Source organism: Podarcis melisellensis (genome assembly GCF_964234715.1).
Source record: "Podarcis melisellensis genome assembly, chromosome: Z".
NCBI lineage: Eukaryota > Metazoa > Chordata > Lepidosauria > Squamata > Lacertidae > Podarcis > Podarcis melisellensis.
In genome coordinates this window covers 7,750,647-7,773,751 of record NC_138547.1, presented here as the reverse complement: position 1 = coordinate 7,773,751, position 23,105 = coordinate 7,750,647, and the positions used below count along the sequence as shown (strand labels likewise).

At 43.9% G+C, this 23,105-nt stretch overlaps 1 protein-coding gene across 1 annotated transcript in view; it reads left to right on the top strand.

Annotated features, from left to right (window-relative positions):
* The first annotated feature begins 1,822 nt into the window (after window positions 1-1,822).
* PAPPA (pappalysin 1) overlaps window positions 1,823-23,105 on the top strand; it is a 236,094-nt gene continuing 214,811 nt past the window's right edge. The window contains exon 1 of the mRNA XM_081896277.1: window positions 1,823-2,300. Coding sequence (XP_081752403.1) covers window positions 1,838-2,300 — 463 coding nt within the window. The 5' untranslated portion in view covers window positions 1,823-1,837. The remainder of the gene's footprint in view (window positions 2,301-23,105) is intronic.

Sequence of the window (23,105 nt, the reverse complement as noted above, 5' to 3'; positions counted from 1 at the left end):
GAATTAACGAGATTGGGGGTGTGTGTGCCAAGATTCTATTCGTATGTTTTCTGAATGGGGTTGTAGCTGGTGCCTTTGAAAGACTTTATCCCCTCTCTTTTCCACTTACTTAGGAGGAGGATTGGGAAATCCTCTTTGCTGCCATCAGGGGGAGCATTTGAGGTCTTTAAAGAAACATATATATATATATATATATATACACACACAAAAAACAAAACAACAATCCCGCACCCCCAAAAAACGTCCCAGCTGAGAAACAGATCCACAAACGAATAAACGTTCAGTGTCTTACCTGTGGCTACCACTCCGCTTAACGGAAGCAGAGGAACTCAGGAGCTAAAGAACAAATTTGATATTTGAATTAAAAAACAACAACACAGTCTCCAACATCAGTGTTTTAGTTTTTCTGAATGAAAAGCACAAATTAAATCGACGAGAGATTTCTTTTTCTTGGGAGAAGGAGAACCGAAAAGGCAAACCCTCCGCACACCCATTGGTTTTCCTCGCTCCAGCTTCTGGAAGGACAAACGGCTTTCCCCCTCTCCCTTTTCCCCCCTGCGATCCGATGGGAAACCTTGGATGCAGCGCTCTGGGTTAGCTGCACCGTCTAGCTGCTCCGAGGGGGGACCACGAAAGGGGGCAGCTCTGGCTGGCGATTCCATAACTTTTAAAGGAAATAATATTGGTGGGGGGATTTAACATAGAGGAGAGAGGGAGAGGGAGAAAGAGAGAGCGCGCAAAAAGAAAGAAAGAAAGAAAGAAAGAAAGCGAGAAAGAGAGAAAGAAAGAAAGAGAATCAAGTTTCAACACTCTTTATGCGGTGTAGGAAGAAATAATAACATGTATAAGAACGAGGTTCACCAGCAAAGTGCAAAGAGGTTCATGAGAAGGGGGTGGTTGGGGGTGCGAGAGAAGTGCCAAAAGGGTACAGCGCAGTGGTGTGCGTGAGTGTGTGGGGGGGGAGGGTAGGAGTGTGTGCGTGCGTGTATTTTGGGACAGGTTTTAAAGCACCTCTGGTGGAAATTCACATTGGAGTATACTACCTTCACGTTGACTGCCCCTTTTAAATACGAATAAATAAGGGAAGTAACAGCGAAGGTGGTGCTGTAAGACCCCGCCGAAGTGCTCCAACCTATGTAGCTCTCTCTAACCCCCCACCTCGCTTACTTCAAAGTGATTGATTAGTCACGATCACTGCAGTTTGGGGGGGATCTCTCTGTCGAGGTGGAGCACCCTCCCCCCCATAGATTTCTTGTTTACTCATCATCTTGGAGGGGGCAACTTCCCCCCACTCTTTCTCTTCCCCCCCTTTCATTTAAGTGGAGAAGAAAGGAGGGGGAGAAGGGGGAGAAAGGGGGCTGTGGCTTACGTTATAAAGGAGGCACCAAAAAAGAAAGAGGGAGAGGGAGAGAAAAATTAAATGAATTAGAGCATCTTTTGGGAAGGGGGAGGGAACCTCGTGTGCGCTCGAATCTTTGGAGCCGAAGCTGTTTCTTTTTAAAGAAGGAGGGAAAAGAGAAAAGGAGAAAGGGAGAGAGAGAGAGAGAGAGGGAAGGAGGACGAGGAGAGGAGGAGGAGGAGGCAGGAAGAAAACCGAGAGAGACGACAAGCTCTGAGTTTTAAAAAATCTCATTTTTATTTTGGTTTCAAAAGGTGAGGGGGGAGAAAGAGAAATCCTCAAAGCAAAAAAAAAAAAAAAGGGGGGGGGGAGAAGCCACTGAGAAGGGTTATAAAAAAAGCGAGTCCCTCAGAAGAGTGAAGCGCAAAGCGAGGAGGAGCCCCAACCTGGCAGCACGCGAGGACTTCCAAGGGAGCAGGGTGGGGGGGAAGCCTGGAAATGCAGCGCCGGAGCGTCCTCCTGCCCCTTCTGCTGGTGTGCGCGGCCGCGGCGGCGGCAGCCCACGCCGGCGGCGCCGAGTGCGGGCTGGCCGAGCGCTCCGGCCGGGCTCGAAGGGACACCCGGCAGGCGGCGCAGCAGCAGCAGGCGGCGGCGGTGGCGGCGCAGCAACACGCCGCTCTCCACTCGCCTTACCCCGCCCCGGGCACCTGCGCCACCAGGTTAGCCCGGGGTAGACGCTCCTCCGCGGGCGCGGGCGGGCCGGAGGCGCCGCGGGCTCCGCGCCGCAGGAGGCGAGCTCAGGAGGGCGGGGAGCAGCCGGCAGTCAGCCGAGCGCTCTATTTTCGCGGCGAGGGCGACCAGCTGCGGCTGAAGGCGGAGGTGGAGTTACCCCGGGATGCCTTCACGGTCCAAGCGTGGCTACGGCCCGAGGGCGGGCAGAAGACTCCGGCGGTCGTCGCAGGTAAGCAGGACTTCCTCTACTGGGGGCCTCCAGAGACACCTACCCCTTCACACACACTTGGGTTGAGGACTCCAGTTCTACTCCAGAGGAGATCCATTGGAACGGATGGAATTCAGTTAGGCATGACCATTCGTTCCACGGGGTCTATTCTGAGAAGAACCCATTGCAATTAATGCATTTTGTTAGATTTTTACGCATGGATTTCGAGACGTCTACTCTGAGTGAGACTGACGGGAGATCCAATCCTTTGAAATGAATGTACTTCAGCTGTATTCATTCGGGTCCACGGGTCTACTACGAGTGGAACTGGCGTTGGATCTTACCCGTTGCCCAAAGGAATTACGTGTTGAACGTTGGCGACGTTTAGACCACGTTTGTGCGTGCCACATCTGGACTTACTGTTCAACTCTGGTTGAATGCAAAGTGTACGGCGGGCGGGAGGAGGCTCTTGAGTGTTTATGTCGTGGTTTGTTGTTTCTTTAAAGCCACGTGCTGTTGTGTCTCCAGTATATGCATGCACGCCTGTCTGTCTCTTCTATTTTGTGAATGGGCAGAAACTTAGGAAGTTTGGGGGAAACCGCAGGAGGAAAGAAACCTATGCATAGGTACTGCTCACGGGATCCACACAGGCTTTGCCGCTTTGAGAAATGGATGATGGACTAGACGGGCCCTTGGCCTGATCCAGCAGGCTAAACTCCCCCCCCCAAAAAAACCCCTCTTCCTTGTGCTTACTTCCGAAGAAACGTGGCTAGAAGAAAAGCCCAGGGGCCAGCGAGCGAGCGAGGGATGAGATAAGGTGGAGAGGGCGTTATGCGTATCCCCTTTAGACAGGTTGGTCCCGATCCTGCCTAAGAGCTGCCTTTTAAGTGTGGTTTCATACGTTTTCGATGAGTTAACCGCACGCGTTTAACGGTGCCTCCCTATCGGACGCCCCTACTTGAGAGTAAGCCCGCTGGTATAGGAAGGAAAGGAAACTTACTTATTAGTCCACGTGAGTTGGAGCGTATTGTAAAAAGGCTTCAGTCCTAAGCACGGCTGCTTTGGCATAAGACTGCAATATCCTAGCCCCGCTGAATCTGAGCGTGAAGCCCACTGAATTCAATATGATTTACTCCAGAGTAGGTGTGCTTGGGATTGTGCTGTAAACCCGCGGGATTTATCCCTAAGTACACGTGCGCTGCTGGATCGGGCAGCAGTCAATGAAAGCACGCTGATGTGGCAGGAAAAAGTTAGTCCTCCACCTGTGTAAACCGTTTGAACTGGGTGGGCTTGCCTTCTAAGTAAAACGTACACTGGCTCTGCCCTATAGGAATCCTTGGGTTGTACCCAATCTAAGTGCTACTCGGAGTAGACCAATTTAAATGAATGAACCTAACTTAGTCGTGTCCATGAATTTCAGTGGGTTTACTCTGCGTAAGACTAGCGTCGGATATAACCCGGTGAAGTTTTTACTGGATCCTGCTCATTTTTGTTCAAGAGCTCATTCCTCCCCTCACCAGTGAATTCATAATGGGACATTTAAAAAGAGAAATATTTCTCATTTGAATAGGATCATGGGAAAATGATGTCTCTTTAGGCATGTACTCCAGTGGATTGGACAGGCAGCTTTATCTTCCTCTCTTTAAAGGTTCTCACTTTCCAAATGTGTTGGAAAGCTTCCCTGCTTTACTTTTGCTATTTGATGTTAGAATAAGCATGTGGTTTCCTAAAGCAGTGCTTTTTAACTGTATAAAGTGCTGGCAGTTTTTAAAATAGTGATAATTCATGAGCGCTTGCAGTTCCCAAACCTCATCGCGCAATGGGGCAGAATATGTGAAGGATCTTTTTTTTCCAAAAGCACACACATTTTTTCAGCATTTTTGAAATTCTTTCCAATATTGCAAATGTCAACAGCTGACTACAATATCATGTTGCACTATAAAAATTTTGGCGCTCCCCCCCCCAAAAAAAAATACTGTTGAACTGTAAGCTTTATTAATCATGAGGTCTTGGAACATGTGTCTTGTTTTTCATTCAACGAGGCCCCGGGAGAAGCTTGGACACATCCAGTACATATCCCTCTGTTCTTGGGAAGAGTAAAGAGAGAGAAATGGGGAATATATTCTCTGGTGGAGTTGGACTTGCCCTGTTCCCTAGAGATAAAGTATTGGGATATGAGTATAAAAGTCTGTGATTTGGAACACTTTTAATTTGTTTTATTACATTTTCATATTGACTATCCTCCAAGGGGCGCAAGACAATATACATTGTTCTTCCTCCCCACTATTCAACTTTTATATCTACACCTCTATGAGGTTGATAAGGCTGAGAGATAGCAGCATGCCCCAGTGAGCTTTATGGATGAGTGTGAACTTGAATCCAGGTCTTCCTTGCCTATTTTGACACTCTAACCACTACACTATACTGCTTCTTCTCGGGGAAGGGGGTCAGTAATGAGAGCCAGTAATGAGTTCTATTAAACCTGTGGCAGTACCCTGAGATACCACTGAGGAAGCCCCTGGTTCAAATAATTTACTGTGATTTGCTGCATTATTTACAACAACCTTGTAAGGTAGGCAAGAGTTTGTTACCCTTGTATTGCATATTTTTATTCCCACTCTCTCAGTCTTAGTTTACTCTCACCCTCACCCTCGCTTCTGCAATGTGACAATAAATAAATACTTCCCAATGCTGCAGGGTTGTTGTAAGGACTATAGCAAAATGGTATACATGAAAGAGTCTGCAGAGCTATGCAAATGTTAACTATAGCTTAAACTTTATTGTTATTACCAAGCCATAGATCTCTTAAAGGAAAAAGGAGGGAATTCCCTTTCTCTCACACACTGTTCTGGCAGCAGATGCTTTTTCTCTCTTTTTTTTCTGTCTCTGGGGCTGTTTTCTGTCATTCCTGCCACATTACAGTGTTTTTATTTCTTTATCTCGACTGCCCTATACTTGACCTACAAGATTGCTGTCACTCAGAGGAGTCTGTCCTGAAGCAAAGAAAACAGAAGCCACAGCAAAAAGTGGATGGGGGGAGAGAGACTTTAACTTTCCTTCTACTCTACCACTCAAGATGCCTTGTGCTGAGTCAGACAATTGGTCCACCTAGCTGAATATTGTCCACACAGACCAGCAGCTGCTGTCCAGGATTTTGAGAAAGTGATGTTCCTGGCCCTACCTGGAGATGCTGGCAATTGAAGCTGGGACCTTCTGCATGCAGGGCAGGTGCTTTGCCACTGAGCCACAGTCCTTCTTTCTGCCCCACTCTCACTTTTAAACTATGGATGTTTGAGAAATTTACCTGGCTCGCCTTTTAGTTGTGAACTGACCTAACTCAAACTCTCTGAAACTGATCAGTGAAGTGAAACACAGCTATCCTTTGAAATTTGAACTGCTCTGAATTTTGTGGTGTTGTTCTTCAAGCCCCATCCCCCACGCCCCCATATGTATATGGTAAGGTGTACAGTCAGACAAAAGGCACATATTAGTCAAACTAGCATAAAAATGTGTACATCAAACAACACAACTGTGCACACAAACTGAGTGTATAAATTTTTATGTGGACTTTTTTGAGGCAGAAAAATGAGGAGCTTCAAGAAACCAAATGCTTTCTTTTAAAGCAGCTGGATCTGAGGGGAAAAGAATCCTGTAGGAGGTAACTTACTGAAAATGTTGTGAGACTTTAGGTCCCATCAGCCCTGGCCAGCATGGAGAAATTATTAAGGATGGTGGGAATTGTAGTCATACAGCAGCTAGTGGCCCCCATGTTCTCCCGTCCTTCTGCTTTGTACACCAAATGGTCCCCATCTTGTGAAGAAAAAGAATAGGAGCAATTCTAAGTGAGGAAGATAATTTCAGCTGTAATCTTCCAACCTTTTTCCTTTGTTCATCAATGTTGTGACTTCTGGGTCTCAGGGATGCAACTGATCCTATTTTATGAGATAGAAAACAGTGGAGTGCAAGCTTAGATACAGATATATAGACCAGTGGTGCAGAATGTTTCTCAGCACCTCCTTGGCTGTTTCTAGTTAGTGAGACTCATCTAACAACATGAAATGGAGCTTTTAGTGTCGGTGGTCCAGTTCTGTGGAATGCTCCACCAGCAGAGATTTCACCAGGCGCTTTCTGTTTCAGCCTTTAAAACCTTTCTGAAAAATTTCCCTACGTTGCCAGGCTTATGGAGGCAAGAAAGAAAACACCTTTCCATAACAGCTGTTGTCCTCTTGTTTTATATGTTTATGTGGTTGTTATTGTATATAGATACAGTTGTTCGAAACCTTTCTGATACCCCCCCTTTTGTTGATATAACTATTTTTATAAATATATTATAACTTTTTTATATAAATGAAGAAATTTAATTGGATAACTGGAGAGTAGATCATGACAGGAATGGTGAACCTTGAGATCCTCCCAATGGTTTTGCACATGAAGTGTGAGTTATAAGTAATGTAAATAAATAAATGCAGATAACATTTGCATTGGGAGCTATCTTTAACTTTTTTTAAATGAAAGATTACATATTTAAGGGGGGGAAATCATGTGCTAATGGTAACATTCCTTTTCCATGGTGTTGGATTTTTATTTCCAAGAAATTCTGATTGATTGATTTATTTTTAGAAACAACCCTTTAAGAAAGGAAGGATATATTATGGTTATATCTCTGATTTTAAACTTTTAAAATTCATAATGGAGCAGGTGAAACATAAGAGATGTAGCTGAGATTCCTGCATCACAAGGGGTTGGACTAGATGACTGTTGTGGTCCCAATTCTACAGTCCTATGATTAACGTTAGAACACTGATTACTACTTTGTTTCAGGCCAGCATGGAGCCTAAAACTAGCATTTTCCCTCTGTCAATAGTTTAGAAACGTTTACATTTTGTAACTAAGCAATGTTTTAGCTGCCTGTGCATCTTTTCTGGCTGTTGCATGGAACAGCACATGAATCTGACCTTCAAAGGGTTTTGTTATGACTTCCCAAATGCGTGGTCTGTCTCTATGCAAGGGAAATGGGATAGCTTGGAAAGAGCTTTTAAAAGGGGACATTTTGGGATTCACTGGAAGCGCATGTTTTTAAGGTTTTACTACCTATACTCCCAAGCTTTTCTCCGCTGCTTGCTTTGCTGTGTTAAATCTCTGCTGGGGTTTTCTCACCAAAGAGTGCTTGCCCCAGACTTGGGTCTTGGCTTCCATAATTCCAACAATGTAGACAAATGTTGAACTAGATGGGTGTATGATCTGCCTCTATGTAATGATCTCCCTTCGCAGTGAAGGGGGGGCTGTAGCTCAGTGGTAGAGCTCCTGCTTTTCAGCAGAAGGCTCCCGTTCAAGCCCTGGAACCTCCAAGTAAAGTTGGGAGAGAGACTGCCTGAAGCCCTGGAGAGCCAAAACCAAGGAGAGGCAGTTGTTGTTGTTGTTTTTAGAAAAAGTATTGATTTACTGGAATTGCATTAAAAAAATTAAAGTGGTTCACAGCTTATAATAAAAACCATGTATAAAGTTTAAAAACAGAAACTGATTAACCACTGTGGGAAGATGTATTTTAACTGCCTGCATAGGCCTGGAGGGCAGGTGGTGCAATGCAGCCCAGCTTGGCTATGGTGGAAGAGTCACTCCATCAGCATTGGTGGTTTGCCCGCCCCAGGCACCAGCAACCCATACAATGCCGCTGGGGGAAGGATTATAGCCCAGCGGTCAGGGCATCTGTTTTTTGCCTTGAGGTAATACTGGGAGTACAGTGGCACCTTGGGTTAAGTACTTAATTCATTCCGGAGGTCCGTACTTAACCTGAAACTGTTCTGAACCTGAAGCACCACTTTAGTTAATGGGGCTTCCTGCTGCCGCCACGCTGCCGAAGCACGATTTCTGTAGCAAAATTCTTAACCCAAGGTACTATTTCTGGGTTAGCGGAGTCTGTAACCTGAAGCGTATGTAACCTGAGGTACCACTGTACCTCTTCCTGTGCACTCTTCTTGTTAGGACACACCTTCCCCTTTCTCCCACTGCCCTCCCCAAATATGTTCCAGAGCGCTGGTGAAACCCCAGAACAGATTTAGGGTGTGCACTGTGGAAGGAGGTGGGAAGTGTTAGTCCTTGCACTCACATTATCACTTAGTGCCACAGTGGACAGAACCATCCAAGTCTTACACCCTGGGGGACATCCAGTCATTGAAATCCATACTGAGCCATATGGACTAATATTCAGGGTTAGTCCTACACCCTGAGAGCAGTAACAAATAACTTTATGCTTGATGACTTGCTGCTTTTTCATGGCCACCCAAACCAAATCCCTGAGGCAGCCACCTGTGTGTTTCGCACCAGATCTTGGAGGTTTAGGTGACTGTCTTCTCCTAGCAACTTTGCCTCTTCCTTCCTCTTCTGTCTGGGCTTCAGAATAGGCATAGACATGGAATTTGGGGTGGGGGTGTACTTCTTAGGCCAAACGTGGATAGATTATAGATTATAGATATAGATATAGATATAGATATAGATATAGATATAGATATATTTTAAAAAGATTCATTAAAAGCTGGGTGTAGAATCCAAAGTGCCAAAGATCCTTTTCTTCCCTGAAAGAAAGGATCACCCTCCTCCTTTCTTGGCCTTCGAGCATGTTTCCTTCGCTCCTCTGGAGTTGAAATTGTCCTTGCATCACCATCAGCTGCAGTGTGTGGTATGTGTGTGTGTGACTTTTCTAAAGAGCTAATTTTACAACACTATTAAAAGGGCTCGTCATCTCCCCGGGCCATCCCTCATCTAGGAGGGGGAGATGGCCCTTGATGCAAAGGGCTGCCAGTTTTCACACTGCTTCAGAGAGAGAGAGAGAGAGAGAGAGAGAGAGAGACTGAGACTATTTCTGAACTCGTTTGACTTTGGTGCTATCAGCTGCAGTGTTCAGCAAAGCAAAGCCTCCCTCCCTCCCTCCCCCCCCTCTCTCTCTCTCTCTGTGTGTGTGTGTGTGTGTGTGTGTGTGTGTGAGAGAGAGAGAGAGAGAGAGAGAGAGAGAGAGAGAGAGAGAGAAAGTGTAGAATAGCCACATTAATGGCTCCCAACAGGTTTTGCCACTGGGTTGTGTGATAACCTTTGCAGATAGTTGGTGTGCAACAACACACTGGGTTTTATCGAGTGCCATCCTTAATCAGTGTAGATCCATTGGTGTTTAGACATGTCTATATTAGACATTTAAAGCAGTTTCGTCTATATTAGACATTTAAAGCAGACATTTAAAAGTTTTGTCTATATTAGACATTTAAAGCAGACATTTAAAAGTTTTGTCTATATTAGACATTTAAAGCAGTATCGTACCACTTTAAGCAGGCATAGCCATCCTCTGGAGAAGCCATGCCATCAGTGGGAGGGTTGGGAAGCAGACAGAGCTCTCTCCATCGGATCCACTGTAACAGCCCAGCTCCATCAGGCCTCCTTTCCCCTCAGCTATTATCTGGGGGCAGTCATTCTGCCTGACTGCCTCAGAGGGAGAGATATAGAAGCAAGGCTCAGCTTTGTCAGAGGCCCAACTTCACCAGACATCTTCTGCCCCTGAACTATGCCAGTTGGATGTTATAGGAACAACTGTTTAGAAATTGGTCCCTCAGTTTTGGTTTTCCTCTTCCTTCCTTGTTCCTTTTCCCTTGTTTGCCATGTTTTTGTGGATTGTAAGCCTGTCTTGTTTTGATTACATGTAAGCCATTCTGGGAGTCATTTTGGCTGAAGAGCAGGGTACAAATGTGCTAAATGCACTACAATAAACAATGCCCTAAATATATAATAAATAGCTTTCCCCCAAAGAATTTTGGAGCTGAGATAAGGGTGCTGAAAGACCCAGAGTGGTTGAACAGTCAACCCATCTTCATAGGGCAGTCTGGCCATTGCCATTTTGTGAAGAAACAGCTTTCAACTTCAGTTCCTAGAATACTTTGTGGGAAGTCATGACTGTTTAAAGTGAAATGATACTGCTTTGAATTAATAATGCAGATGGGGGCCTAATTGGTCTACTCTGAGTAGGATTAGTATTGACTACAACTTATAGTCATGCTCATTAACTTCAGTGGGTCTACTTTGAGTATGATTAGCACTGGACTCAACCCGCTGTGTCCCAAAACATATGCCAAAAATGGAGTTTACACTACCACACCTCAGATGCTGCAAATCTATCTTGTTTTGGGGCTGCTGGAGCTGGGAAGTAAATGAGGTTGTTGGGGTTGGTTGTTTTTTTTTAAGATCTATGCATCAAAATGTGAGTGGGTCTTTTACTCACATTCAGTCTGTTTTCCGGATGTAAATGCCATTTCTGACATTGCAATGTGGTGTTCTTTTTGCTTCAGCAGTTATACATGAAAACACATACAACAAACAAAACCAGAGTTGGTTGCTCTCACCAGAAATAAATCCTGCTTGACTCTTAGTGCAATCAAAAGGGTAGTCCCTCAACAAACAAACAAACAAACAAACAAACAAACAACCCCTCGTCTATGTGGTCTCCAGTCTTGGCAAAGTAGTGGTTGATTCTTTAATGGGCAGGAGTGGAAAACAAAATTTGGATGAATGAGTTGGAGTGGAAAAGGCGTGTTTGCCAAGAGAAGCGAGAGTTTCTCTGTTGCTGCTGTTCACTGTCTCTCCATACTTTCCAGTTGCCAGGTTAAGGAACATGATCCTGAGTGACTGGAGCCCAGCTTGACAGGAAACGCCTCCGTTTTCCCAAACTTTCATTCTCTGATGAAAGCAAGGTTGCAGCAGGGTTCAAGATGAAAGGGGAGAGTGAGGTGAAGGGTTCCAGAGGTAACACAGCAGAGCTCTCTTCAGATCGTGGCCTTTGTGCATATTAAACAGTTTTTGGAATGCTTAGCTTCTGAGTTTGGGCCCGTTACTGGACAGGCACAGAAAGCACTCAGTACCTAGGCAATGACCTTTCAAGACTGACAGCCCTCAGTTCTGGTTAGGGACAGGGATGGGCAAATCTGTCAGTTGCTCTCAGTTGCTTCTTTTCACATCCATTTGTGGTGGGTTTTTTTAGAGTCTTCATGAAAATTCATCAGTGCAAATCTCTCAAAAAATGCACATTTTTGCAAACAATTTCCCCCCCAATGTAATACTTTTCTCTCCATTATTTCCACCAATTATATGCATTTTATATGCACCCTTTACTCTAGTATATACACATATACACATTACCTAGCTGGAGAACTGCACTGCAAAAGTCAGAGAAGTGAGAATGTTGAAGGATGGTTGCATTTTGGTTCACATATTATTTCAGAACGTGTGGCTTAGGTAGGTCTGCCTTTAAATGCAAACAGATTTGATTTTTTCACCATTCCTCATTAGTGGGATGAATGAATTGCCCCCCATTCCATTGATTTATTGCCCCATAAGTTCACTCTACTATATGTTCCATTTCTAAATGCCATTTTAACTGGAAGAATTTCCTCAATTCATTCTGGAGCTGGAACATGCACCATCTGCAGCAGATTTCATTTATTTAATTTCATTTGATTCATTTGCATCTTTTATCTCACCCCCCCAAAAAAAAAATCGCAAGTGGCACATGGGCACATTAACAAAACACTGCAGTATTAATGTGACTGTACATACAACTTCATTGTAATTCTCATTGCAAAGTGCTTTCCTTTTGAGCATCAGTAAAAATGCCACGCAAGAAGATTCTTAATACAATGTATACTCTAGACCTGAGGCAAAATTTCTCAGAAGACACTTTCAGAGAAGCTTTTTTTCTCATCCCACGTGCAGGATTGTCCACAAGGGAATGTGGCCCTTCACAAAAAAAGAGAATGGGTGCCTACCCCTTCAATATGTGTTACAGACTGAAGTGATACAATCCAGACAAGGAATGGCCACATTGGTGAAAATTAGGACAGAATTATGGGGCAGTGCAGAAAAAATGTCAAGACAGCATGGAGCATCAATTCATGCCACCTTTGGGCATCCATCTGTTCGCATCTGTCACCCTTAATGTTCACATGTAGACAAAGAACTGAAGCATGTTGAGTTCTAACGTGTAAGGTTTAGATTCAATGATGTAGCACAAGGATGGGGAACCTCAGGTCTGGGACCAAATGCAGCCTCCAGACCCCCCTGCCTGGCTCTTTGGATTTCCTTCAGATCACACCTCCTCCCTAGCTATTCTCCCTCTCTCCAGGCTATACCCCTACCAGGCCACGCATATTCTACACAACTGGCCTAGCTTTGTCCCCTCCTGGAGAGCTTTTGCCTGGCTAGAATGTGTTCTTCAAATCTGATCATGCCTCTTGCTTGCTTGGATTGAGAATACAAAGGAATGGCCAAGTATGTGTAGAAACTAGTCTACTATACAAAGGTAAACTTGACATTAATTGCTGCACTGACTCAGGTCCCAACCACTGCTGGCTTGTGGCAGAAGGGAATATGTCCCTCTAACTTAAGGTTACCAGACGTCCCCATTTCCTGGGGACAGGACCCGGATTTACAAATCAGTCCCCCGACAAAACCCATCTATTTAGTAGGAAGTTGAAAAGTGTCCCTAGATTCATTGAAAAAATCTGGTAACCTTACTCTAACTAAAAGAAAGTTTCCTACTCCCTCATCTAGCACATTTGATTCTCGATTCTTGAAACAAGAAGTCCCTGCAACTTGCCAATCCAGTGCAACAGATTTTTCAATGCGGAAGGCAAACAGCCTTAATTCTCTCTGAAATAATAAAAGGCATCTGTGATCTAAGTTGTAATTGTGCTCATTCCACAGAATGGGAAAACTGAGGTTGTGAGAGCTAGCAATTTGGCTCATAACCACCCTGTGCACTCATGGGTGGACATAGCAATATTTGAACCCTGGAACTTCAACATTTCCTAAGTCTGCTTTATCTAACCAGAGACTTTGGTGTGAGGTGTGAGGTATGAGGTGTGTTCTGCTGTTGTTTGATTAATATACCACCCTTCCTCCCAAAGGAGCCCAGGGTGTCGAACATGCAAGTGAGAAAACAATTAAAAGATGTAAAAACAATTCCAATACAGATTCAGATTAAAACATCCAAAAACAATTCCAATACAGATGCAGACTGGTAAATATCTGGTTGACTTACACTTCTGCTATCCAAAATAATATATTTTTTAAAAATAGTGTTTGCTTATCCCAAAATAAATTATTTCTCATCCAGTGTTAAAAATAAGGATATTTATTCAAGACACTTTGGCCAGCTGTATGATGTACGTGTGTAACTTTTTGATTCATTCACTCCCACCCTTATCTCCCTTCCTTCCTTTACTTACTATCTGTGTGTCCTTGATTCCCTCCTGACATATCTGTCCTGATAGGCAGAATTTCCATCTGTTTGATTTAGCTTGACAAGCAAACAGAGAGGACCCGATAACCATAATCTCTGTGCAGTTCAATCCACCTTTTACTATGTGAGTGTAGCCACCATCCTAGACTCCAGAGGAGTTGAGACAAGCTCTTTGCAGAGGGGAACAGGGCTTTTGACTGGTTGGTTGATTGTCTTGAAGCAACAATTCATGTGTTTCACTTCTCAGTGCTGACTCCAACTCCCAGTTGTCATGGTGGAACTTCTGGAAAGAAGGGAAGGGAAAATCTGTCAATTTTTATTTCTGTTTCTTACAGTTGTGAAGTTCAGTTTTCTACAGTTCCACATCAGTTTGTGATCCTCCTGCAGATTCATGAGCTAAATTTTAGTGAGAAATTCTACTACACACATTTTTATATGCAGTCTTGCTAAATATACACATATTTCCAAAATAATTTTGCCTAATATAATGCACTTTTCTGTGTTGTTTTCACTAATCTATATGCACACTTTTAGTACATGTATTTTGTACACATTAATTGCAAAATTCAGAGAAGGGTGAATTTCAAATGATGAATGTGTTTGGTTTTCAGTGAATGTCATATTTGTTTTTAACCTCTCCTATATCTTCTATGAGGGATGCGAGTGGTGCTGTAGTCTAAACCACAGAGCCTAGGGCTTGCCGATCAGAAAGTTGGCAGTTCGAATCCCCACGATGGGGTGAGCTTCCGTTGCTCAGTCCCAGCTCCTGCCAACCTAGCAGTTCGAAAGCATGTCAAAGTGCAAGTAGATAAATAGGTACCGGGAAGGTAAATGGTGTTTCTGTGTGCTGTTCTGGGTTCACCAGAAGCGGCTTAGTCATGCTGACCACATGACCCAGAAAAACTCTCTGCGGACAAACGTCGGTTCCCTTGGCTAGTAAAGCGAGATGAGTGCCGCAGCCTCAGAGTCATCCGCGTGACTGGACTTAACGGACTTATATCTTCTAATCTATATTATGATAAAATAGGAAGATCTAAATTTAGACTTGTTCACCATGAAGGAGTGAAGGAGCAAAATAACATATTCTCTGCCATCCCTTGGTGTAAACTCTTAATTTCTGAACACCATTCTGAGTTGGGATTTGGCGGGTCATGTGAGTTGTTGAAGTTGTTCTTCAGGATTCCACCAACTCCTTCACAGCTCTATCTCAGCCTTCCTCAACATAGTGCCTTCCAAATCCCACTGACCCCAGCCAACATGCCCAATGGTCATAGATGATGGGAGTTTGAGTCCACCAGAATGTGTATGTGTGTGCGCGCACACACACGCATGTGCGCAGGCCACAGGTCCTCTATGCCAGAGATGTGTACATCTCACATCCTTCTTCACCTAAAAATGCCCGTTTCTCCAACACAACCTTTCTGGAGTTCTCTGTTCAAATGTTGCCCTGAACACACGTAGATGATAGGGAAACATAGGGAAACAGGAAGTAACTTTGTACTGAGTCAGACCATTGGTCCCGCTAGCTCAGTATCAATCACACTGATTGGCATTGGCTCTCTGGGTTGTCAGGCCAGAGCTCTTTTGTAGCCCAACCTGAAGATTCCAGGGATTGAACCCGGGATCTTTTGTATGCAGTGTGGATGTTCTACCAAGCTTTTTACACATTGCCAACAAAGAGGAAAGGCGTCACAGACAAAAAGAGGGCACCGTTTTGTGTGAAATTTTCATAAGCTAATGTATATGTATAGTGGCAACTTTAGAATAATGACAATAGACTGAACTAGAAATCTAGGATATCACACCACAGTGTGGAAGACTGTGACCAGTGTGCCTGCTGAGTCTGCTGTCCAGATGCTAACTGTGGATGGGCAACATCAAGGCCTCTGCGTCTCACGCTTCTTTACCTTTTGTCTGGACTTCCATGAGACAGCCTTTCAAACTGAAGTGCATCCTCTCGAGAATAGGACACTTGGCTAGCTTTGCCTGCGGAAAGGTGATCAGCATTTCCACTTTTAGATTAGTCTAACAAGCTGGCTTGGCCTCCAGGGTTTTGTAGGGTCTGTGGCAATGGGCTTGTGGAATCAGCTGACAATGCAAAAGCTTGAGGCTGTGTGCCAGCTGACTTCTTTTGTCCTGCAGCTGCAGTCCTAGGATTTATATGGCCTCGTCTGCCTGATCTTCTGGGGCCCCAGTATGTTGGTGGCACAGAAGGCAAGATTCCAAAGACTGATTGAGACACAATCTGGCACAGTATCCCCAGATTCTCAACCCACTCATCCCCTGTTTTGGGGGAACAGTTATATCAAGGATAGCAACTGCTGTGCTTTGCAAAAAAATGTCAAGCTTTTCTGCTCTCGGTGGGTTTTTCAGGCAGTTCACCATGGGTGGGGTCAGATCCAGGCAGAAAGAAAGAGAGAACAGGCCCCAAGGAGAATGTTTTGGCCTTGAAATGTCCCAACATAAAGTGGGGCCTTGAAATGTACATATTTTTGGCAATCTATAGTATCCTATAATGCACACCAAGGGCCTAGCTCTGCTCTCAATTACTCTGGATTTATAGGGAGTAGGGGGGAGGGATGAACCCATGGAACAAAGGTTAGTGGCGCTTCCCTGATGCGTGTGCGTGCGTAACTGTAAACTGAAATAGGCTCGAGATTTATGGGGATCGCCAGGGGAAATCAGTGTTGTGTGGAGGAGCGCCCTTGTCAGTCGGGCCGGGACCTCTGTTTGCTGTGGAGAATGATTTAATTTGGGTGTGTTGTGCTTTCAGCGGCTGGAAGCGGGAAACGCTTCTCCAAGATGGGCCTGTTTGCTTTTATACCTTCACCTATCGTATTCCTATTGGGCTTGTAAAAAAACAAAAACACACCCCCCCACCACACACAAAAAGACCAGGCAACGGACAAGTTATACAGTGAGTCCTTTGTGTGTCTGTGAGGAGAAACACACATGTGAAGCCTTTGCTCTAAGCTTGCTTTCTAACTCTGTTCTAAATTGCAGTCTCCAGGATTATTATCTCCTCTCCCATTTACAAACATGTACCACAGGGGAAATCCAGAAGGAAAGATGATGGTTAACAAAATGAAAACCACCACCCCTCTCCTTCTCTGGGTTTTTCAGTCAGTGGGTCTACAGGATATTTCCAATAGTGCACCCATATCCCCCAACATTTCTCAGATGAAAACAGGGACATCCTATTCCATAATAATACAGGGTGATTCATAATGAAGTATACAGTTTTCATTTATAGAATGGAAACTGTATACTTCATTATGAATCACTATATATATATAACTCCATACTCTCCAACATTTCTCTGATGAAAATAGGGGCATATTAAAAGCAGGACATTCTGTAATCAAATCAGAAACCAGGATGGCATCTGCAAATCCAAGACTGTCCCTGGAAAATAGGGACACTTGCAGGGTCTGTCCAGTTGTAGAAATCTGTTTGGCAGATCGTGACTATCTGCCTGTCTAAAGGTCTGTCTTCTGCATCTACCCTTCCATCATGTGGAAGGAGATTCTTAAGCATGTGCAGAAAATAGGGGGTGGGGGCTGACAACAACCCCCACCAAAGCTACCACTTAAAAATGATTTGAAAATCCAAGATAAGGGGTGTTTAATGCAACATGGAATCTGTGTACAGAAATATCTGACCTGTGCACATGTACAGGAATTCACATATAATATGTAAGCCTTGTTCAGATGTTACACTGAACATTGGCACAAGCTCTCTCTACACATGTGCAAGGGAACACTTGTTGATTTGTGTAGCTCAACTGTTGTGTTCACAATCTATACACCCATTGAATATTACATGAAACTGAACTAGTGAGCAGTGATTTATGTACATAGATTATATACTCATTTAATGTAATGTGTGAACCCTCCTAACAGTTGGCTGTACAGATGAATAAGTGCGCATGCATTCAAACTTGTACGTGTGTATAGAGAAAATGTACCTGTGTTCAGTTTAACCTGAACAACTGTCCAGATATCTCACCCCAAGTATTGGAGATAGATGAATCAGCCCATTTCTATTTGGGGTTAGTTTCACATGTACTCAATCATAGATCTGTTCCAATGCATTTTTGTAGGGTTTTAAAATTCACATTTAAATTGTACACACTTTCCCCTAACGTATGCCTTCAGTATACACAATATACTTTGTATGCCTTTCCCCCCATTAAATACATGGGGTTGCATCCAACTAAGTTCTGCACAGAGTAGACCCACAGAAACTATTGGATCCAACTTAATCATGCCAATTAATTTCAGTAGCACTTGGTTGGATACGACCCATATTTTATACACATTTTAAAAATCAAAGCTTAATTGCACTTGAGTAATCCGGTTCAAAGATGTGTTCTAATTAGCATGCAAGTCTGTGACCAGCAAATTAGGTAGGTTGGCTTTAAAATGTGGACTGAACTTAGATATACAATACTCTGATAGGGGAGGCCTGTGATCTGTCATCTGGGCAGCCCAGAACCTCCATACACATTTCTCAGGTTTATGTCCCCAGAAGGTCACTTTGGTGCTACTAATACACTGGTTTGACTTCACCCCAAGAGTTGCACTCCATTGTTGGTTGAGACAGATGGATGCCAACAAAAAACTCCTTAGTGTCAGGCTCACAGATTCACAATGGAAAGCTATTTGGACTGAGTTATGCTTAGAGTCCACCTCTGTGAAGATACGCAAAGCAGATTTAAAACTATTTCATAGGTGGCATTTCTGCCACCCCTCCTTTGTGTTGGAGAAGCTGTCCTATGAAAGGCAGCCTGTATCATTTATGGTGATCCTGCGAAAAAGCTTTTAATTTCTGGAGAGCAGTTTTTGCTACTGTAAGCAAGATTATGTAACAGTCTGTGGTATCTGACTCCACTCTAGCACTCTTCTATATCTTCATAGAGGGAATGCGTGACTTCATAAAGATTTGGTTCTAAAACTGTTGCTGGCTGCTAAGCTCAAAGTAGCCTCCAACTGGAAAGATCCCATAAATCTCTCCATAAACGCATGGCATGCTAGGATCTGGTAATTAGCTTTAGATGAAAAGCCGACTCAGCGATTTAGAGAAACTTGGGGTGAAATTAAAACTCACAAATTTGCATCAATGTGGTTTCAGTCACTAATATATGCAAACACAAAAGACAAAAACTTTCACTCACCTGTCTCCCAATTTTCTTTTTGGCACGATCCTTTTACCCCAAACCAATAACTGCAATAGCACATGCCTTTCAACAGTCAGATCTCTATGTATTTCCTGATTTGGCATATTCTTCCTTAACTGTTTTACATTTGTTCTATTACATTGTTATTTTTTGAAAAATTCAATAAAAATCCATTTTAAAAATGTGGGCAGAACAAATTCCTCCACAATTCCAACCAGGGACAGAGCCGATTTTTCTAGTTGCTACTAAATCACTTTTGGGGACATGATAAAGATGCTTTAAAAAATGTCCAGAAACATTGTGCTAGAGATGCAGCTTTTCTAGTTTCATAGTTGGATGGGACCCCAAAGAATCATCTAGTCCAACCCCTGCACTTGAAAGGAGTGGCAAAGATCAGCAGCTTACCTAATGGGCAGCTAGAATTAAGAAGTTTAACCTTGATTCAATAATAAAATCATATAAAGGTAAAGGGACCCCTGACCATTAGATCCAGTCGTGGCCGACTCTGGGGTTGGGGTGCTCATCTCGCTCTATAGGCTGAGGGAGCTGGCATACAGCTTCCGGGTCATGTGGCCAGCATGACTAAGCTGCTTCTGGTGAACCAGAGCAGCCCACGGAAACGCCGTTTACCTTCCTGCCGGAGCGGTACCTAATTATCTACTTGCACTTTGATGTGCTTTCGTTCTGCTAGGTTGGCAGGAGCAGGGACCGAGCAATGGGAGCTCACCCCATCGCGGGGATTCGAACTGCCAACCTTCTGATTGGCAAGTCCTAGGCTCTGTGGTTTAACCCACAGCGCCACCCGCATCCCCAATAAAATCATATAGCATCCAGCAAAATGCACTATAATTGCTACAATGGACACAAAAATATAAAGTGGTCCACCAAGACCCTAAACAATTTTCAAGTGGTTTATGTGGAGGGAGGGAGGACACTGAGCTGGGGCATTCCATGTTGCCTCAGTATTATGGTTTCCAAACTGTGCTGTAAGGAACTTGGACTTTCTTTGGAATATTAGCTGTGGTAGGGCTGTAGCTGCTGGAGCCCACAGAGTGCCCAGAGCTGCTCCTCTGCCTTGTTTGTGGACAATTTTTTTATGAGCTCCCAAAAAATGTTCTTTGATTAAAAGCTCAACAACTTTTGTTGAGCCACTGATCAGATCTTCACTTCATGAAATATGGCAACCCGACTTCTCATTCCCAGCCTGTTATGCGAATCTATAGGTTCTTCTTTGCCCCTTGTTTTCATTTACTAGCCTCTCACCCTGGTGTTCATTTGTCATTGGTCCTTCTTTTGCCATCTCAGAAGATCATACAGGAAAAAAGAGGGGGATATTTTGTGGGACGGCACATTTGTAAAGAAAAGAAAAGACCAAAACCCTGCAGAGCTACCCTAATATTATTCTGAAAAAGCCACTTTTAATAGTAAACATTGTTTGCATTTTCATTACCCTTGCCCAAACCAGCCATGTCCCATAGCAACACAGCCACAACTCCCGATGTACACCCAGCTCAGTTGCTCTGGTTTCCTTTCCCTGCTACACTGCATAAGATTGCAGTGCATACCTAAGAAAACTCAAAGCTGCCTTATGTTGAGTCAGAGACAGGTCTTCCCCAGTCCTGCTGAGAGTCTTTAACGAGAGACTGAAACTGTGACCTTCAGCTGGCAAAATTACATGATATTTATTTAAATATATATAAGAAAATATAAGCAAGGTGGTGTGCAACTAGGAATGCAAGACGGAATTGTTTTGCATTCTGCCCTGCGTTCATCTCATTCATGTCATGTATATAAAAATAAATTGTGATGATATGCGAAGGAGCAGAGTAGCTTACAGCTAGGGAGCTAAGTAACTCTTCTAGGTGATTGATAGCTTCTTTGTAAAGACAATGTCCAGACTCTTTATATTCAGAAGAACTTTACTTTCATAAACCTATAACTGATAATAATATATTTACATTCAAACATGGGTACGTTCTCACTTGAATTGTAGATGGAAGACTTCTTTCTTAGACTTATAAATAAAAACTGTGGTGATACTTGCACCAGAGTTTTACCTCACTCAGGCCTTACAGCTTCTTATAAGAGGTTTTTACTTTCGCCTCAGCAGTATTTTCTCTGTTCCTTACAGAGAGCTCCTGCACAGGTTTTTCCCAATTAATGTTTAGGGGTCTTCCTCTGTATGTTTCACTTCAGACAGATCACACTGACACAACACTGCCCTCAGCAGTATCCAGAGAAGCCTCTCAGCAGCCATTCTCTCCCCCCCCCCCCACGCACACAGAGGACAGAGAGCAATTAAAAACAACAGTTACTGGAATAACAGTGACAACAGAATGAAATGCCTCTCTCATGTAACTCACAGTCAGATGAGAGCTACTACCAGAGGGGGGCGGATCCATGTTCACATAAGTAAACATTCCCATTTTAGGAAATTAAATAATTATCCTTAACAATTCATATAATTGTTGAGTTGTAAGGGATCCCAAGGGTCATCTAGCTGAACCCCCTGCACTGCAGGGATCACAATCATCTTAAAAACCCACAATGAAGCTCTTACTGTCATAAAGTTCTTCATAATGCTTAATAGGAATCTCCTTTCTTGTCATTTGAATCTGTTGATTTGGGTCCTACCTTCTTGTAATGGTTGTTAGGGGTTACTTGTGCGTAACCTTACTTCAGTTCAGTTAGTTTGCTTGCCCCAACCATGCCCATGGTCGGAGCTCGCCCTCCGTGACCTGTTAGTCACTTGCAGAATCCGAGAGTGGGCGTCTCTTGAACCTCTTCCAGCATAAAAGCTGTTTGACCCCGAGTCTCCTCCTATGTTCTCTGCGCGGAACGCGTCTGCGCAAGTAAGGGGAAGGCAGGGGCATCCCAGCGCTCTCTCCACTATCGTAGGGGGAAGGGTTTTGGAGCCCTGTCACCAATTCCTCCATCTCCCTCTCTTCTCTATGGGTGTTACGTTGAAATCCTTCCCCCCTGCTCGTCCCCTCTCCGGCATCGCTGGGTGGCCCTGCCTCCGTTTCTCGTTCTTATGGCAGTTCCCTGACACTTCTGGACCAGGAGAAAACAAGGCTTGCTCCATCTTCCATGTCACAGCCCTTCAGTCGTTTGAAGATGGCTATCTTATTGCCTCTCAGTCTTCTATTCTCCAGGTTACTCAACACTGTTTCCTTTCCACTGCAATTCATCTAATGTCAAAAAAGAATGTCAGTCACTTTGCTGTCTGCTGTGACAAATTTAGGTCATTTACGTGATTAAATACGTAAGTTATGTAAATTACGTTGTCATTATGCTATTCCATCCCATAATTGCAATGCAAAGGAAACACAATGCACATGGGAGGGGGGCTGCAATCAATTACGTATCATTTGCAAAGTGAAAGCAAAAGTGAGTACCAATGGTATTCACTGGCTTGATTTCCATTCTGGAAATGGGAGGAATAACCAAAAAAAGAAGGGAATTTCCACTTTTTGTTTGGAATTATCCACCATCCCCATGTGCAACATAAAACACACAGTGCAACAATAACATAAATGGACAAAAAAAAATCAACAACTGCCTGGGCAGTACAATTTTTAACAGGTGTTAAAAAGAAGGCAGAGTGACTCCTGCCCAACTTCTGTTTAAGGTGAGAGCAGTTTGACCTTCAAACAGATGATCTCAGAAGTTCATGGACGCTCCTTCACTGGTTGGTTGGATGGGCATTTTCCAGGGGTTCTTTAGTTGATTTTGCCCTCAACCAGCCAACATCTACCTGCCTACTCACTTGCATGCAATCTATGGGTGGAGACTGGCTGTCAGCCTCCTGAGTCTCAGTATTGACTTTGCAGAACTTGTCGGAGGGAAAGATGGGGACAAAATAAGAATTAGTTCTCTCTGCATATCATTGGCTCCAGCTCTGCCAGTCATTTGCTCTAGTTCCTCCTACTGTTAGCCTCCCTTCCTTCTGCTCCACCAAGTCCCAGGGGGCATGAGACTCCATTGTCTTTAACTCTTTCTTGATAAACTTCATTTATCCTCAAGCAGAAAACAGTGGACTTTCTGGCCCATGCCACACATTTGATTACTCAGAAAAGCAAGCTTTGGACCACAGGGCGAGTGAGGAGTGTCAGTTTAACTTTGGGAGTCAGGAATGGTCTGAAAAGTGTCCCCACCACTCTCAACAAACCCACACCTGCCTAATTTTTCTTACAGCTAGCCCTACCTGCCAGCTTCTTCCTGCTTAGACTCAGTGTTGCATTTTAGGAACTAAGGAAGAGGAAGGTGTAGACAAGGCTAGAATTGTCTTCATCTATCATTGTATTTGGTTCCTCCTACCATGGAGGAACTCAAGCACCACCTAGTATTGGCCTCCTGCCTAATGCTGTAC